This window comes from Macrobrachium nipponense, chromosome 28, assembly GCF_015104395.2.
Source record: "Macrobrachium nipponense isolate FS-2020 chromosome 28, ASM1510439v2, whole genome shotgun sequence".
Taxonomy (NCBI): Eukaryota; Metazoa; Arthropoda; class Malacostraca; order Decapoda; family Palaemonidae; genus Macrobrachium; species Macrobrachium nipponense.
Genome location: NC_087217.1, coordinates 53654699 through 53673591, shown reverse-complemented (window position 1 = coordinate 53673591; position 18893 = coordinate 53654699). Strand labels below are relative to the sequence as shown.

General features: G+C 35.7%; 1 protein-coding gene across 1 annotated transcript in view; it reads left to right on the top strand.

Moving 5' to 3' along the window:
* Positions 1–18893, top strand: part of LOC135201744 (uncharacterized) — an 87023-nt gene that overhangs the window by 59139 nt on the left and 8991 nt on the right. Inside the window, 6 exon segments of the mRNA XM_064230956.1 lie at positions 11279–11504; positions 14820–14907; positions 16045–16165; positions 17474–17708; positions 17832–17941; positions 18335–18445. Coding sequence (XP_064087026.1) covers positions 11387–11504; positions 14820–14907; positions 16045–16165; positions 17474–17708; positions 17832–17941; positions 18335–18445 — 783 coding nt within the window. The 5' untranslated portion in view covers positions 11279–11386.

Sequence of the window (18893 nt, the reverse complement as noted above, 5' to 3'; positions counted from 1 at the left end):
CGAGTAGGCACCACACACCTGTCTCACACCTCAATATTGTATCAGACGTTTTACTCTCTCTCTCTCTCTCTCTCTTGCTGATTGGTATATGTATATATATACATATATATACATCATCATTAGCAATGTCATTTGTCGGCTGAGCCTGCTCCTGTCGACGGCGAGTCGCTCTGATTGTCTAATCTCGAGATTATATTAAAAAAAATTTCATAATTTACAAGATTATGCAATGAATTTTCGCTGACTAATATAATTTCACGGATAAAACAATTTTATAAATCTCTCTCATTCATTAAAAATGTTGCTTCACTCAGTGATGGCAGGTAATTGAGTTGTCATACTCAGAAACCACCACATCGGTGAAGAACTGTCTGATAAGTAGAGACTTTACTATAGTTAGTGTAATGTGCTCGTTTTCTTTTAAAGAGAATTGATATTTACAGAAAACGCAACCTCTTAAATTAGATGGGGTTCTTCTCTATTTATACATTGACTCCACGCCGTCAACTTAACATACCTTGATACATTGGCAGAGGCTCTTAAATATAATTGCTGATCCTTAAGAGGGAACATGTTCCGATTGTGGCCAAATAAAGTGATTTTGCACAAATAAAATAAAGGCAATTGAAATATCTTTACGCCAAGAGAACTATTCATATATCTGAAGATGTAGATTTTGGTATAGGCCAGATGCCAGATCGAATAAGAAATGTGTCCAACTTATGTTTTGATATGAAAGCACTTTTTTTTTTAATGATGTTTGAAACGTAACAGGGGAAATAATTTCATACATTACAGGCTCAATGCTAATGACGTGGAAAACGCAATCCCAGGTGGATGACTATCGTATAGTGTAGGCTAGGACAGAGGAAAAACAGTTTCTGGTTATAATGGATGAACTGGTATACTTGGGTCTAAACTCCCCTTAATTATGTACACATTATGTAATCTTAAACCTTTTACCAACTTTGAATTATATACAGTTTCACTACTTTCAATGTAAAATTAAAGGTATATATGCTAGTGCTCTACTCATTTGTGAAGTTACTAAGCACACCCTCAAATCGTGAGCTGGGGAGACCAAACTTGTGGGCAAGACAAAAACTGGTTTGATTAACGTCATCCCATAATATAAACATGGCATACTGATATCATATAAAACGTTCCCAGAATTCAGTAGACTGTTTATGGCAGATCGTTGTGATTCTGTCCCTATTCTGTCAATGTGGTTGAGCCTTTAAGGTTGTCAAAAATCATGATTCCAAGATCTCTGATTCAACAGTGAGTGGAATCGTGTGATTTCATACCGAAGTAGACGCTTCAGTTTTGTGCCCATTGAAATTCACAGTGTTAATCATGTATGTCCAAGGATAAACTAAGTTATCTACCTTGTTTTAGTGCTGAATAGGTAATGGCATCATTGAGCTTTATTTATTTGTTTTTTAATTCTCTCTACAAGAAGTAATTTTCTTTTTTTATGCTTCCAATGAGCTTCCGTGAGAGGTCAGATTCTGCTAACTGAATTCTGAGCGCGTCGATTTTCTTATCATATTTTTCTTGATAAATATAAAAATTCTAAAGGTTATGAATTATCATGAATTGGCTTCGAGGCAACTGACTTCAGTGGAAAATCACTTTCGCTGACACAAAAGTATGATTTTATTCGTACGTTTGAAAACAATTACAACTTGTCCCAGCCACCCTCCCTTGGGGACACGAATCATAGGCACGTCAAGGTCATGACACTCAACAATTTCGTAAGTGTTCTCTTCAGCAACTAATTAAGTATCCAGCAACGGTACCTTACTTTACAAAAATAACAGAAAACTAAAAGATCCTTTAGTAACATGTTTCGTAAATCTAACTCGTACGTAAATTCTGCGCGCGCAGGAGCCATAAATGGATTGCAAAACGTGTTCCTTGCAACCGGTAATTGGCTGAAGTCTCCAGTTTTTATCCTTTTCTTAGAACCATGACTTCACGGCGTCCGGTGCAAACAATTATTTATTATTACTTCCTTAACTTAAACTTGGATTATATAGGTTTGAAATTTCTACCGGTTCTGCATGAAATAAATAATTTGGAAAGGTATGTTTTGTATAAAATTATATATATATATATATATATATATATATATATATATATATATATATATATATATATATTAAATATGGATGCCATACAAGGTTCATATGCAAGCATGTATATATTATATATATATATATATATATATATATATATATATATATATATATATATATATATATATAAAATCATTACGCTTCTCGTCTGAATTGTCTTCCAGGTTCATTTTATGATATTTATCTACCAGACAAAGACGTAATTTAGAACATGGTCCGTGTTATACAGCTAAAGCGGCCTCCCACCCCCTTAAAAAGAAGAAGAAGAAAAAAAAAAACCTCCAGTACGTTAAGTATACAGAGCTCTCAAAACATAAGGCAGAATGACTTGTGACCTTGTGACGACGGTACCAAATTTTCCTACTGTGTGACCCGGGGATTTCCAAGAGCGTTGCTTTTATTCTTTCTTAGCAGATATTACACACACATACACACACACACACAAACACACACATACACACAGACACACACACACACAAACACACACAGACACACACTCATATATATCAAAGAGAGAAAGAAAGAATAATACACTGACAAGAAAGAATAGATTCCCTACCAGAACTCAGAGAGTCATCTTGGTAAGCAAAGGTGCCTAAAAAAGCACCTGGGTGCCCGGCTAGAATCGTAAATACTTTAAGGTGGTTCACCTTAATACGGCGCCGAAAATGCCTCAGGTTTATTAGAATCCCTTATCACCTAAAGCAATAGTAGTAATAATAATAGCAGTAGTAGCAGTATTAGCATGAGTCTTGAAACGGAGCAACATATCCAAAATTATGTACAGGGTGTCCATAAAGTCCCAGTACCATTCTGAGCAATAAATAATTGTAATGGTACTGCGACTTTATGGACACACTGTATATGTACATGTAATATACAAAATATGAATCTCTCCAGACTGAAAGGGGGAATCTGTTAATAACTGGGCGGTGTTCACGCTTCGGCAAAACAGAAATTTATTAACAGCGTTGCATAGCAGGATTAGCAGAGTACATACTCTATTAATCCTGTTACACTGCTGTGTAAACGATGCTAATATATTTTTCTTTATCGAAGTATGAAAAAACGTTAACCTATTTCTCTTTACAGAAGTGTAAAAAGATTTTAATATATTTGTCTTTGCAGAAGTATGAAAAGGCGTTAATATATTTCTCTTTACTGCAGAATGAAAAAGCGTTAACATATTTCTTTTGACAGAAATATAATAAAGCGTTAATATATTTCTCTTTACCGCAGAATGAAACAGCGTTAATATATTTCTCATTACCGAATTGTATAAAACCCTTGATATATATCTCTTTACAGCAGAATGAAAAAGCGTCAATATATTTCTTTTTACCAAAGTGTATAAAGCCCTTAATATATTTCTCTTTACTGCAGAATGAAAAAGTGGTAGCATATCTCTCTTTACAAACGTATGAAAAGTCATGAATATATATCTCTTCACCGAAGAATGAAAAAGATTTAATATATTTCTCTATGCCACGATATAAACATTTGCCACTTATTGAGAAGACGCAATATAAAATTAACTAGAATGATGCAGCAATTTTTTTTAACAAAACGTTTAAAAGTCCACTTCTAATAATTATGAAAAACAATCACCTATCTCATGATCGTGCTCAGGGATCGCTCTCTTCGAAACTGGAGATGATACTCACCGTTAGTCATCAAGAATATCTCTTTCCTATTGCATTATTTATTCAAAGGAATCGGATTAAGGATTCGGTGAGCCATTGCATCGGTTTGTCCCCAGAATAGCTGAGAGAGAATCCGATCTCTCTCTCTCTCTCTCTCTCTCTCTCTCTCTCTCTTCTCTACCTCTCTCTTCTCTTTCTATATATATATATATATATATATATATATATATATATATATATATATATAATGTGTGTATGTATGCGTGTTCTTTATAATTCATACATTTATGCTTAGAAACGGGAGGGTTAATCCTTATATATATATAATATATATATTATAATAAAATATATTTATATAATATATATATAGATATATGTGTGTGTGTGTGTGTGTGTGTATACATATATAATACATACAAACACACACACACACACACACACACACACATATATATATATATATATATATCATATATATATATATATATATATATATATATATATATATATATATATATATCATATATATATACGTATTACACACACACCCCTTCCCTCCATCAAAGTTAGCTTCAGGAGGTATTAACCTTTACATTTCTAGGCAGAAATGTGTAAATAGTGAAGAATACGAACAGTCCCAAATTCAAAAGCGTCCCGTTGGAGGCGGGGGGGGGGGGGGGGGGAGGGGGGGGGGGCCCCCCCCCCCGGTGAAGATGAGGGGGAGGGGGGAGGGCCCACGTGCCCAAGGCGTCTTTGCATTTTTACGCGGGCACACATCCGAGTGACCAGACATAACATTCCTTCACCTTGCTGATCGAAAGACCGCAGGAGACACGTCAATCCGGCAGTGCAACATATAAATGCAGGAGGTATCAATGTCTAGAGAATACAAGGTCTACCCCTTCGTCTCGACATAGCTATAAGCCAGCATAAATAAATATTCAGACCATATATTTATAAACCATCTTTACATATCTATCATTATATATAGATTTAATACCATCATATAATATAGATTTAAATATCAGATCATATTTCCAAGGGTTTGTGCTGTATACGGATGTCTTTGGATGTCTTTTCAGCGTCGACAAAACAGAAAGGATTTCATTCAACAATTTCCCAAAACAACCAGGAAATCAAGGATTCTCTACAGAGTCTAGAACCTTGGGAAGTCTGTTTTCGCGCATGCTCGGATGTCTATGTATAATCTGCGAGTTCGTAGGGTACCTCAAGAATGGATGCACGCATGTTGATGAACGTGGATGTCAACATTCAACTGGGTTACCCTTACAGAAGATGGAACGTTTGTGGGTACTGAGAGTATAATATTCTTGCACGCATATGGGATTTCTGGATGAGGGCAATTGCAAAATCCGGGTATAACCCACTATAAATTCTCTCTCTCTCTCTCTCTCTCTCTCTCTCTCTCTCTCTCTGTGGATTTCCCTTTAGACGATGACGTGGCTTCTCTTCAGAGTGTGTTCTTAAATCTTATTTGTTCAACGGAAAAAGACTCCTAATTTATTATTTTCTTTGTTTTTACAGCTTTAAAAACAGCAAACGTATAAAAAATCTTAATTACTTTTCGAACGCAAAAATAGAGCTATTTTCATTTATTTATTTATTTATTTTATGATAATGGGAGACGAATGTATAAACTTGATCCCTTCGTCTGCAGCTTGGAAAAACCACGTATTTTTAGCTCAATATTTCCAGCTGTCGAGTGGTACTTGCATACCATTGTTTTTTTTATTTCACAAAACGGTCGAGGTAATATCTCATTACCTGACTTCATTTTCCTAAATATCCTGTAGTTTTCAAGAACGTGTCGTCAACAGTTTCCTGCGACTCGGGTGTCTCTTATTTTTGGTCCACTGAGAGGTAAAATTAAGGGAAACTAAAGGAAAATTAAGGGAAAACTAAAGGAAAAATAAGGGAAAACTAAAGGAAAAACGAATGGGAAAATAAGAAAAAACTAATGGAAAACTGATGGAAAATTAATGAAAAACTAACAAAAAGCTTTGGGACGACTAATGGTCGTCCGTGATAACGTGAACCAAATACGGAGATTCGAGCACTAATTATAGCCGATGATTTCCGAGGAATATTTGTGGTTCTGCAATTTGCTTAAGGCCTTAAGCGATCTCGGGAGCAGCGACATGCCCTGGGTCTTGGCTTCGTTGTATAGGATATCAAATTCCTCTGCATATTGGCGGCAAGTGTCGATGAGTCGTTGGAGACTTTGCACAGATGGGGAAAATGAGAACCATATCGTCAGCGTAACGGACGTTGTTTATAGTTGTTTCATTAACAGAGCATCCGATTGGGAGTGAGTTCAGTCTGACATTCAAGGCATCTGTGTACGTATTAAACAGGTATGGAGAGAGAATGCCCCCTTGCCGAAGCCCGTTTAGGGAGCCGAAGGTGTGCGACAATACGTTGTCCCATTTGACAAAGAATTGCTGTGTGCAGAACCGGCAATATAAAATGCTAATTAAATATTGGGGTGTGCCTCTTTTACGCAGCTTCAGGTAGTTTACTCTGTCAAATGCTTTTCTCACATCCACAAAACAAAGGAAAACAGGAGAGGCTGCTGATAGGTAATAGTTCAGCAATTCTTTCAATATGTAGATGCAGGTGTCGGTTGAGTGGTTTACTTTAAATCCGAACTGGTTGTCAGTGGTGTGTAGAAAGGGGGGATGTCTCACTAGAAGAACCGACTCAAGTATCTTCGACGCGCTTGTTGTGATTGCTAGGGTCAGCTGCATCCTTTAGCTTGTTTTTGATTAATGGTATCAAGTGAACTAAGAGTAGGGAGTCTAATAGGGCAGCTAGATTATCGGATGGTCGAATTTGAAAGCTTCTGCGGGAAGGCCATCGCAGCCGGGCTATTTATTATTAGGTAGGCTGTTTATGGCATCGCCGATGTTACCTGGCGTTATACGATCGGCAAAATGAAATTGTATGTTATCAGTAAGGAAGTTATTTACATCCCTTCGGGAGTCTTGGTCTTTTATGCAATTCAGGATATTGCTGGAGTGATCGCCCCACATACTTGCGATGGCCTGTCACCGACTGCTTCCCTTACTCTCTGTGATAGCCTTTTAGTTTTGGGATTTAAGGACTGGATATCTTTCCAAAGACGAGGATAATCACAGGATTCTAAGTTTCCAGACATTGCATCGGCTCTTAGTTGAGACGCCGGTTGGAACTATTGACCGCAACCTGATTTCTGTGATCGCCCTAAAGTATCTGGTTTTCTGTTGGTTTTTTAAATCCCAGTTTACCGCTGGTGGGCGGTCAGTTAGAGGATTCACGGTAGGGAGGGATGGGGTACTGAATGACACCTGTAATGGGATGTGATCGTGGCCCATTGCAAGATCGTATCGAATATTGTGAAGATGTGATGTAATGGTCCAGCCATCTGAATAGAAGGAGGGATGGAGGAGCACTACATCACTAATTTGGAGAGCATGATTTTGACAGGAGCAAGTGAGTTCATTATAAAATTGTTTTGTGGGATGAAAATTGAAAATTAAGGTCCCCGATTATACAAACATGATCAGCAGAAGAATCGTGAATAATACTGGGAAAATAACGGAAAGCTACTGGAAAGCTAAGGGAAAACCAATGGAAAATTAAGGGAAAACTGGAAAGCTAAAGGAAGACTAGTGGAAAATTAAGGGAAAACTATGGAAAACTAACGGATAGCTAATGGAAAACCAATGGAAAATCAAGGGAAAACAATGGAAAACTAACGGAAAGCTAATGGAAAACCAATGGAAAATTAAGGAAAAACGATGGAAATCTAATGGAAAGCTAAAGGAAAACTAATGGAAACCTCAAAGAAAACTAATGGAAAACTAAGGGAAAACAAATGGAAAGCTAAGGAAAAACCAAAGAAAACAATTTCCGATGGAGAAAGAAACAACCCCCCCCCCCCCCCACAACAGTACGCCTGCGCGCCTGCCTTCTGCTTGAAGGTCAGCGAGAGGGCAAGTGCTTGCTTGCTTGCTTTGCACACAAGCAAAACTGATGACAATGAACCGTAGGACCCATGTTCGTAGCCTTTATTTTTTTCCTATAAAGGAGAGTTACGTATAACAGGCTAAACATGATGAAATGCAAATGAAGATTAATGCATATGCACCACTAGTGTGTATATATATATATATAGATATATATATATATATATATATATATATATATATATATATATATTAGATATATCATGAACAAATAAATATAAATACTGATTACACATAAACTAAACATACTTATGTGTGCATTCATGTAGGTATGAACACTACTAAACTTTTATTTGTTTAATATTTTTTATTATTATTATTATTATTATTATTATTATTATTATTATTATTATTATTATTATTATTATATTATTATTATTTTATTATTATTTATTATTGTTATGTTTGTACTATTATATAGAAATAACAAAACGGAACTGATTAGCAAGACAGCAAAACAGAGCGCCTAGCTAAGTAATAGGGTAACAACAAATATATATTTATATATATATATATATATATATATATATATATATATATATATATATTATAAATGAACAAAACTAATAAAGACGTAATAAACATAAGCAGTAATATAAGTCGTAGAGAACGATGTAATCGAAAGTGCTTCGCTTTCCTATTACACCCAACCCTCTCTCCCTCCTTCCCTTCCTCCAACCCCCCCCCCACCCCCCCCCCCCCCCCAATCCCCAGGGTTTTGTTTCCTCGGTATCATCGCACTCTAACAAGTGATAAAGCCACGATCTCTGACACTTCACCAAAATTCCAGTTGGAAACTCCAACTGGTATTACCGATCCGCACTTGGGTCAGATACACAAAGCGAAATCAGGGCACTTGTCCTCTTCACGTGTCGGTGATTTGTATTTGTTATATAATTTTCTCCTATTATGTTTTGTCAAGCAACTCTGTTATATATATATATAATATATATAATTATATATAATATACATATAGATATATTATTATATATATATAATAATTATATATATATGTTATAATAATATAATATATATATATATAGATATTATATATCTTATATATATATTATATATATATATATATAGATATATATTGTTCATAAGAGGGAATTCGTCACCATAGTCTGAGGCAGTTGCTGCCAGTGGTTCGAGTCCACCAGGTGACTAATGCTTATCAATTATAATCCCCCTTCGGTATTTACTTCCGAGGAAGAGTGAACTGGATATTAAACATTTGCAACTTAGTGTTTGTGAATAAAAATGTCATGGTGATGCGATAAAAAGTCATATGTAAATACATACAGTCTTCTTCTCAACATTCTGAAGTATACCCTATTATTACCAACCTACAGTCCTCCGTTCTTTCCACTCGACCATGCCATCTCACAACAACCTGATACATCTTTCTGTACATGTTAACGTTTTTCAGCAATGCTAAACATCTCCACATTTCTTAACCATTTCTATCCCTTTCTGAGCCACAGATATTATACAAGTAGTTCTGAATTTCGCTATTTACTCGTATACTGCATAATCAATTCACCTGAACAGCTTTAAACCTTTGAAAACTAATGTTCATATTTAGCAGTACTAAGTCAGTACAAAAACCACACACAAATGTGACAATGGTGGCTTATTCTTATTGATATTGCTGGTCTGGTAATATACAGTCGCTAGTGTCGCAGAATGCTACTAAGATGTTATGGGTTCACGCCTTCCCCAGACGATGAAAAACCACTGGCTCTGTATCATGATCTGTTGCTGCTGCAGTGTGGGGCCAGCGGTGGGAGGTTGAAACCAACATTCTTTGGAAGCTTGAATTTCAAGTCAACTGGCCTGTGTGTGCTAGTTCCATGTGAATAGGTTTCGTCTATTGAAATCACATAATAATAAGTAATAATTATCAGAAAAGTCGCTGGTATGAAAGAATAAGTGAATCACTGGATGGATGAGGCAGGGAAGGTGACAGGATCTCTGCAGAAAGTTTGGGAAGGGTACCTATGAAAAAAAAATTTCTTTCCTTTTTGGATGTCAATTGTGAGGTGAATGTTGAACCAACATAGAATTGAAATGTAGGTGTTGAAGGCAAATGTAATAAAACATGTAGAGCTTGAATTGTTTATGGAGAAATAAAGTGTTGAAAGGCTGAGGTATATGCAGAGATGAGACGAACGGGTAAAATGATACGATAAGGCGTTTTCATTCAAGGTGGTTTGGTTGTGGAAGAAATGGAGGTCTAATATGCAATTAAAGTTCTGGCTGGAAAAACCCAGCAAAGCAATTAAGTAGATTCCATGCAATTCCTCTATAATCACAGGAAATCTCGAGGAACCTCCACCACAGAATAGTGACAATAAAATTGGCCTTCAGCATTGTTTACGAAAATAAAATGAAATCTTTATTTTAACAGCTTCAAATGTTTAAAATACACAATAAACTTTTAGAATGCAAGAGATTATTGCTAACTCAAGAGAACTATCATTGCCGTGTCACGCTTTCAATTCATATTTATTTATGTATAAGTATAGTTGTTATCAATGCCGCCTTGTCATGCTCCCTTTTTATGTACTCATATACCTACCTTGAAAATATTGGAAGGAGGTGTTATATTCATCTACCTCTGCATCTGTCCAAAAAATGACATCTCAGCTTTATACAAGAGATATTATGTGCCATATCTGTTTGCCCTAATTTATTCTTAATAAATCCTCACTTATCTTGAGCTACAATGGTTTTCACCTCCATATTATTTGCAAGGAAATCATATATTCATAAATATCTATCTGCATATCTGGCTAAAAAGTTTTTTCATGGGAAAACACAGATTTTATTTAATTCTTCAACCTATAAATATATATAATTATTTATTTTTTTTTATAAATTTCAATGTAATTCCATGAGGTTTTGGAATGGTTCTGAGTGCAGATAAAATATGTTCTTATATCTTCTTTTGGTCATTTCTGTATTTAGACATTATTTTCATCTGTCCTGCGTATATAGATCTATAACTGATTAATGAACTTTTGAACAGTAATTTAATCTGAAATAAGTTTCAGTGGCAATAACAATGGAGTGCATTTTAGACATTCTCTCTGTATTAATTTAGTATATTAATTTATCTGCCATTTCCATCTTCATTATACTAGACGCCTTTTTAATTTGCTTTTTTTTATATATGTATATCTGTACAACTTCCTCACCAACCCAGCAATTTAAAGTTAAAGCCTCTTTTCCATTTACTTTATTTTCTGTATATATCTGTATAACTTTCTCAGCAAGTTAAGGCCATCTTGTTCCCATTATAGTACACCCTAGTTTTATGTGTTTATTACAGATTCACTTATGATTACTACACCTGTTATCATTTTTCTCTTCTACATTCCATGACGAAGCAGCCCACAAAGAATGTATAGGTCTAACCGAACCACTGAGACTAATCCTTACATCTTTCTTCGCGCCGTTGCAGGACTCTGACTCGTGGGGGAACTGTGGTGGTCGTGGTGGTGGTGGAGGAGGGAGGGAGGAGTAGAAGAACCAGGCACCAGCCCTGAGGAGTATATAAGGGCCCACCTCGATGGCCGTGGCTTGTCAGTTGAGTGCCGTAGCTGCTGCCACGATGGTCGCCCTCGTCTTAGCTGCGGCGGTCGCCACCCTCATGTCAGTCATCAACGCCCAGGAGCCTCCGACGCCAGGTAAGGGAGGGCGTCCAGTTCTAATTCCTTCAGGAGTTGTTAAGTGCTCTTTGGGGTTGATGTTGCATTTGCATAATTAATATTCATCCAGAGACACGAGATGGGCTTAAGTTTGTGTGCGATATTCGAGGTACAAATGTCCTTTAATATATAATTCGCTCTACTTTGGAACTGATTTATTTTCATATATGTAAACCGAAGGGGAATTTTTAGAAATTTCGTCCTCTCTTCGGTTCGAACCACCGTCCAGGGGATAGAGACGAATTCAAGACGTCAGTGACGTTATCGATTCGTCTCTGTCCGCTGGACGGTGGTTCGAACCCACGAGAGGACAAAATTATTATCAACAGGTATGAAAATATATCACTTCCGAGTTAGAACGAATTTATTAACATATATATACATAATTGTGTATATACTTGCTGAATAAGTATTCTGGAAAAAATGAGTATTACTATATATATATATATAGTATATATATATTATATATATATATATATATATATAATTTATATAGATATGTATATATATATATTATATTATATATATACTATGTATATATATATATATATATATCTGTATTATATTATCTATGTATATATATATATATATATATATATATATATATATATATATATATATATATAATAATAATTGATCACGTTCGCACGTAGTTACCTACAAGGGAAAAAATTAAACACTGTCTTCCAACCCACACAAAACCGGTCATTTCAACTGCAGTTCTCAAGAAAGTAAATCCTGGTGTTACTTTCGCAAATCAGGCGGCTTTCCATGACATGAAACTGGTTTTTTTTTTTTCCTTGTAGGTTTTTCGTATTTCCGTTACTTTCCAGTTCTTCAGTTTTAGAAAATTATTTAGTCTTTGAGCCGGGATAATCCCTTCACTTACACGGACAGCGTCAATGCAAGATAAATAAATAAATATTTTCGGTATTAAAAGCAGCAATATTAACTGTGACCGCGTCACTGGGTTGTAAAAATGATGACGTTGGCAAACAGTAATAACTGTTAAAATAATGGTAATGATGTCAATGAATATAAAATAAATAATAATAATAATAATAATAATAATAAATAATAATAATAATAATAATCGTAACATGTGACTTGTGATTCAGTAACTATAAACAACAGGTTAGCAAATAATAATAATAATAATAATAATAATAATAATAATAATAATAATAATAATAAATCGTACATGTGACTTGTGATTCAGGTTAACTGAAAAGAGCAGGTTAATTATTAATAATTAACATGTCATCAGTAAGTACACCGGGGGTCACTGACCTTAGAGAGGGTTGACCATGCTTGGGAGTTTTTTCTCTTGGTGGCGTGGTGGGGGGTGGGTGGTGGGGCGGTTGGTGTGGAAGGGGAGGTGGGGTGCGAGTTCAGGGATTGTTGGGCATGACTGCCCAAATACAGCTCGGCCTAAGAGAAACTAGCAAATAAAGCTGTGGCATAAACCCGGATAAAAGAACAATTAACTTAAAAGTTCTGACTTTTCGGTCATAACCTTTGGGGTTTTTATTTAATTTTTTTTTTATTTTTAACATTTTGCTTCCAATGCACTTTTAGTATTTGGAACAAAAACCTTCTGAGAAATGTCAAAAGGATATTTTTGTGACATTTTCTCAGATAATGATTTAGAATGTCAAAGACTAACGATACAAATGGTGCGCGCGAAAAACAAGCTGTGTTAAGAAACAATTGAAATTTACCGGAAAAACCTATTGACACGCACACACACACAAAATACAAAAACACATACATATGTATATATATCTTGGAGGTATAATGGTATTCCTCTAAGATATATATACATATATGCACTACAGAACTCTAAACGTCAAAACTTTACCCACGATGACCTAGACTTAATAATAGTCATTCTTTAAGCCTAGCTGAAGGACACCTTTATTCCTAATAATTTGCTCTATTGTAGTTAATTTCTGTCCAGAGAATCTGGGACAAATTCAGATAATGTAGCATAATCTACGTAAGTAACCAACTTGTCCACTAGCCCAAACGCTAACCCCATTTTTACTGTTCGTAAACCAAGAACTCCCCTGAGGAACACCATAGATTGAAATCTTGCTGGCATTATAATGCCCATCATCAACAATTCTCTGTTAGACTAAAGTTCATTGATAATCCTAGGCAATGCTCCTCCCACTCCCATCAGAGGAAGTTTGAAAACTAAAACTAGGCCTATGTGATTAACGCAGTTAAAAGCAGTGCTAAAAAAATCAAGGCAATACACGAGCATACAATTTCCAACACTGAAAACAAGTTAAGAAATTTACTTCAAAAGAGAGAGAGAGAGAGAGAGAGAGAGAGAGAGAGAGAAGAGAGAGAGAGATAGAGATACTGCTAATGTCTCTTTCACTCTATTCAGTTGTACTTCATTGTACCGCCATTGTAAATGGTACGCCCTAAGACTCGTTTTACAATATACTAATAAGAGGACGAACATGCAGTACATAAACGTTGTTTTTTTTTTTTTAGATTAAAAGCCACGGGGAAGGAGATAACGTTACGTATTAAACTAAGATCAAAATACGAAGCGCAAACGTAACTCCAAGTCATGGTTACATGACATCGACCTCAGCCAGTGGCAGTATCTTTTGCAAGTCGAATGGAACATGGACCCGGCTAGTAAAGGGAATATTTAAAAAAGTGTCGTGTAGATGATAACTGAACTTACTAGAGCAAAGTAGATCCAGTAAATTCGTGATTATTTAATCAATTATTTCTAATTAATGTTCCCAAGGAAAAGTATGCAACAGATAAAGGAAGGGGTTTGCAACACGTTTTTTATGAGCATATATACGGTAAAGACACATTATGTGGGTATATGTATACATATGTATATATGTGTGTATTCATCTGTATGTATGCAAAAACAGAGCGAGTTATACGCCCTTTGTGCATATTATATATATATATATATATATATATCATGTTATATATATATATATATATAAACATACAAGGGGCTTAAACTCGTTCTTCATTAGCATACATACAGATTTATGAATACACACACACACACACACACACACACACACACACACACACACACACACACACATATATATATATTATATATATATATATATATATATATATATATATATATATATATATATATATCTTATCAGTGTATTCCGTGCATGACACTGACTAAACGCAAACTGCAGCGGAAATTTCACAAACACACCATAAAAACAGCACGAAAATGAAGTAAATGAAATGTTTAACAAAATATATAACCTTCCCTTCTCTTCACAGGGAAGAACTGCTACCGGAAGTGTATGCCAGGAGATACGCGCACCTGCCACTTCAGTTTCGAGGTCCATCTCTATCAGACGATGTCAAGGTCAGTCTGTGGGAGAAGGAACGTTTTATTTTTTTATAATTGGTTTTGTTTCAATTTTACGTTTCTTATCGTCCTCATAAATCATAGGTCTTATTTATTAGTTGTCCCAATTTATTCCTATTATCCTTGTTGGCTTTAAGTTTATCATACATCATACAAATATCATCAGGATTTAGAAATGAAGACTATATTCTATTATAAATTACGCACTAAAAACAACTACACCATAACCTATTGCTGATAACCTATCAGTTAAAATAATTTAACCTGCTTAGTTTAGATAGTACAGACCGTCAGTTCAGATAGTTTTACCCAGCCACTTTAAATAGTCCAATCAAGTTAGTTTAAAAAGTTCAATCCAGTTAGTTTATATAGTTCAACCCAATTGGTTTAAATAGTTCAACACAGACAGATAAAATATTACATCACAGTCAGTTTCAATGGCCTAACCTAATCAGTTTAAATAGTCCATCTTTGTAACTTTAAATGTTCTAAATCAGTCCGTGGAAATAGTCTAACCTAGTCTGTTTAAATAGTGTAACCCAGTTAGCTTAAATGGTCCAAACAAATATATTCAAATAGTCCAATCAAGTCAGTTTAAATAGTCCAAACCAGTCAGTTGAAATGGTCCAATCCATTAAATTTACATGTTCTAAACCAATCAGTTTAAGTAGTCCAATAGAGTCAGTTTAAGTGGTCCAAACCTGTCAGTTTAAATGGTCCAATCCATTAAATTTATATGTTTCAAACCAGTCAGTTTAAATGGTCCAGCTCAGTCAGTTTAAACAGTCAAGCCAGCCTTTTTAAATAATCCAACCAAGCCCGTTAAAATGGTCCAATCCAATCGGCTTAAGAAGTCCAATCCGGCCAGTTTAATCTGGCTAATTAAAATAGTCCAGCCCAGTCAGTTAAAATAGTCCAATCCAGATAATCTAAACATAAATAGTCCAACCCTGGTTTAAGTAGCCTACATACTGACACCTCTTTGCGCGATGTCACCTGCTTGGAAAAAAAAAAAAAAAAAAAAAAAAAAAACAAAAAAAAAAAAAAAAAAAAAAAAATCAAAACACGCACATGGAAACATTCCGATCAGTTCATCTAACGGTACCTCACCTTCTGCTTCTTCTTCTTCTTCAGAGCCTGTTACAACTGCCCAAGGAACATAACCGACTGCAGTAGGCCGGAATGCGTGCCGGGGGACGGAGTCCAGAGACGAATTGTTGTTGTGAACAAGCAAATGCCCGGTCCTCACATACAGGTAAGCCTAATTTTCATGCGCTGGTATGACCTGCCAGTTAGCACCTGCATGCGATTAAAACACCGGCGTCATTCCAATTAAGGTACGCCGAGTGTTGCTCTTGTACATTGTCAAAAAGTATGTTACATCTGAGCTTTCTCCCCAAAAATATATCCACAATGACGCTGATGTAGTGTCTGACATTCAGTGTACGTTGTCATTGTTATTTGCATTCTTGATAAATTTCATATCAAACCTACCAAATGACCATGAACTTGCAAAGCGAGCTTTCGTATGGGATAAAAAATAAAATAGTGAAGAAAACAATAGTATTAGAAATAAAAACAATGTATACATATATATATATATATATATATATATATAATATATATATATATATTTGTTTGTGTGTGCGTGTGTGTGCTGAATAAAAATGAAAGCAAAAAAGGATTTAACACTCGGATGAATGTTTTTTTTACTATAAAAAAACGTTTGTAATTGTTATTTGTATCCTTGATAAATCTAATTCACATGAAACCTACGAAATTGCCATGAACTTGCCAAGCGAGCTTTCGTATGGGATAGAAAATGCAAAAAGCAAAAAAAAAAAAAAAAAATAAATAAAATAGTATTTGAAATTAAAACAATGTATGTACTAACTATATATATATATATATATATATATATATATATATATATATATATATATATATATATGTGTGTGTGTGTGTGTGTGTGTGTGTGTGTGGCTTGGTCAAGTGGGAAAAGATGGAGGACAATAGGAGGAAACCTTGGAAGCGTTAGGATATAGGAAGAAAGTCATATCTAGGAAGTATTTTCTTGGGAAGAGCTATTGGAAAGGAAGATCCTTAACACCTAGGAAGCACGAGAGTGGGAGTAAGGTGGAGGTGAATGACGTAATGTGTGTGTGTTATGGTTCAACGCACTACTAGTGAGCCTTCGTATACGTGAATGGATCAGCTAATGACGTGGAAGTCTGCTGCGCCTAGTGTTCACCAACATTCATCAGTTCAAATATGGATGTGGCAGTTATTACTGTGCATTTTATATATATTCCTGGGCTAACACTATGAATACTGTATTAGGACTGAAATCAATATAACAGGTACGAAAGTATGCAGCTGCTCATTCAAGCATGTGGTAGATTGCTACAAGGACCTTTAAATGTCCCCTGTTCTCGAATATAAGGAGACTGAAACGAACACCATTTCACAGTCAAATATTCAACAGATCCCTAAAAGTACAGGAAAAAAAAAACTTGACTCGGGTACCCTAACCTTGAAATAAAATTTTCCCTTTCTCCTTCAGGTGTGCGAAGGCGACAGAGTGGTCGTAGACGTCAAAAACTCTTTACTTGGAGCCGGCTTAACTATGCACTGGCATGGTCTTCCGATGAAGGCATCTTCATCCGGCGATTCTTCAGCCACTCCCTTCATGGATGGAGTGCCGGGAGTTTCACAGTGCCCCATCAATCCAGGTTCCTCCTTCAGGTACTCCTTCTGGGCCTCCAAACCTGGTACCCACTTCTACCACGCTCACACAGGTATGTTCAGCTCCATGCTACCGTGGCCAACAGAAATGTATGAGCTCTTGCATTGTATTAATATTATTATTTGGGAAGGACCAGGTCATCTAATTCATTTTTTCTTGGTGTACTTACTTTCAGGCTTCCTTAGAGGAGATGGAGTTTTCGGCCCAATCACGATAAGAAAGCCCCCTACTGCTGATCCTAATATAGATAAATACGACCACGATCTTCCGTCCCACAATATAATCGTAAGGAATTAATCATTAATCCAGAGAATGCAAAGAAAGCTATAAAAATACAGTTTCCATGCTCTTTGATCAGCAAGCCCACAAATTGTACTATCGTTTTTAGCAGCAAGCCGACATATTGTACTATCGTTTTTAGCAGCAAGCCGACATACTGTACTATCGCTTTTAAACATGTAATTTATTTATAAAGCCAGTCATATCAACACTGACAATGGTGTAAGTAGTATTAAACAGGATAAACGCTTCTATTTCACAAGAACACTACAATGTTGAGGGTCTTGTCAAAAAGGAATCCCTGTTCTCAAGTGTCCTGAGCATTGCAATCAAAATTCTGTTCACTGTTTCATTTTTCTCAGAAATAATCTTTGTTCTTGCAACCTCCTTATCTTCCAGTTCCACGATTGGTTACATATCCCGACGGAGGACAAGTTCTCACTGAGGCACCATGGCGGAGGTGATGATTTTCCAGACTCTATGTTAGTGAATGGTCAAGGTCCTCAACAGGTAAGTTTGTTTTGATCCTGTTTTTCTTTAGTGTGCACCTACCTATGCACAGAGCAATGTCACGTTAGCGTAGTAGCACCTCAGTTTATGAGTAAGACCCTATATTATATGCCCTTCACTGGAATTTTTTCTAGATATCTTACAACTAACAGCAATTTCGAATAGTTCCTAACCTCAACTACCATTCAGTTTAAGATTTATCCATAAATGTGTCACATCTAAAAGGATAGCATAAGAAAACAAATTTTCTGTACAGCGTACAATGCTGTATAAAACTCTCAGCCACGGTCCATGAAACTCTCAGTCGCGGTCAAATGGCACTTATAGAGATGCCAGAAGCACGACTATGGCTAGCTTTAACCTTAAATAATAATAATAAAAAAAACTACTGATGCTAGAGGGCTGCAATTTGGTATGTTTGATGATTGGAGGGTGGATGATCAACATA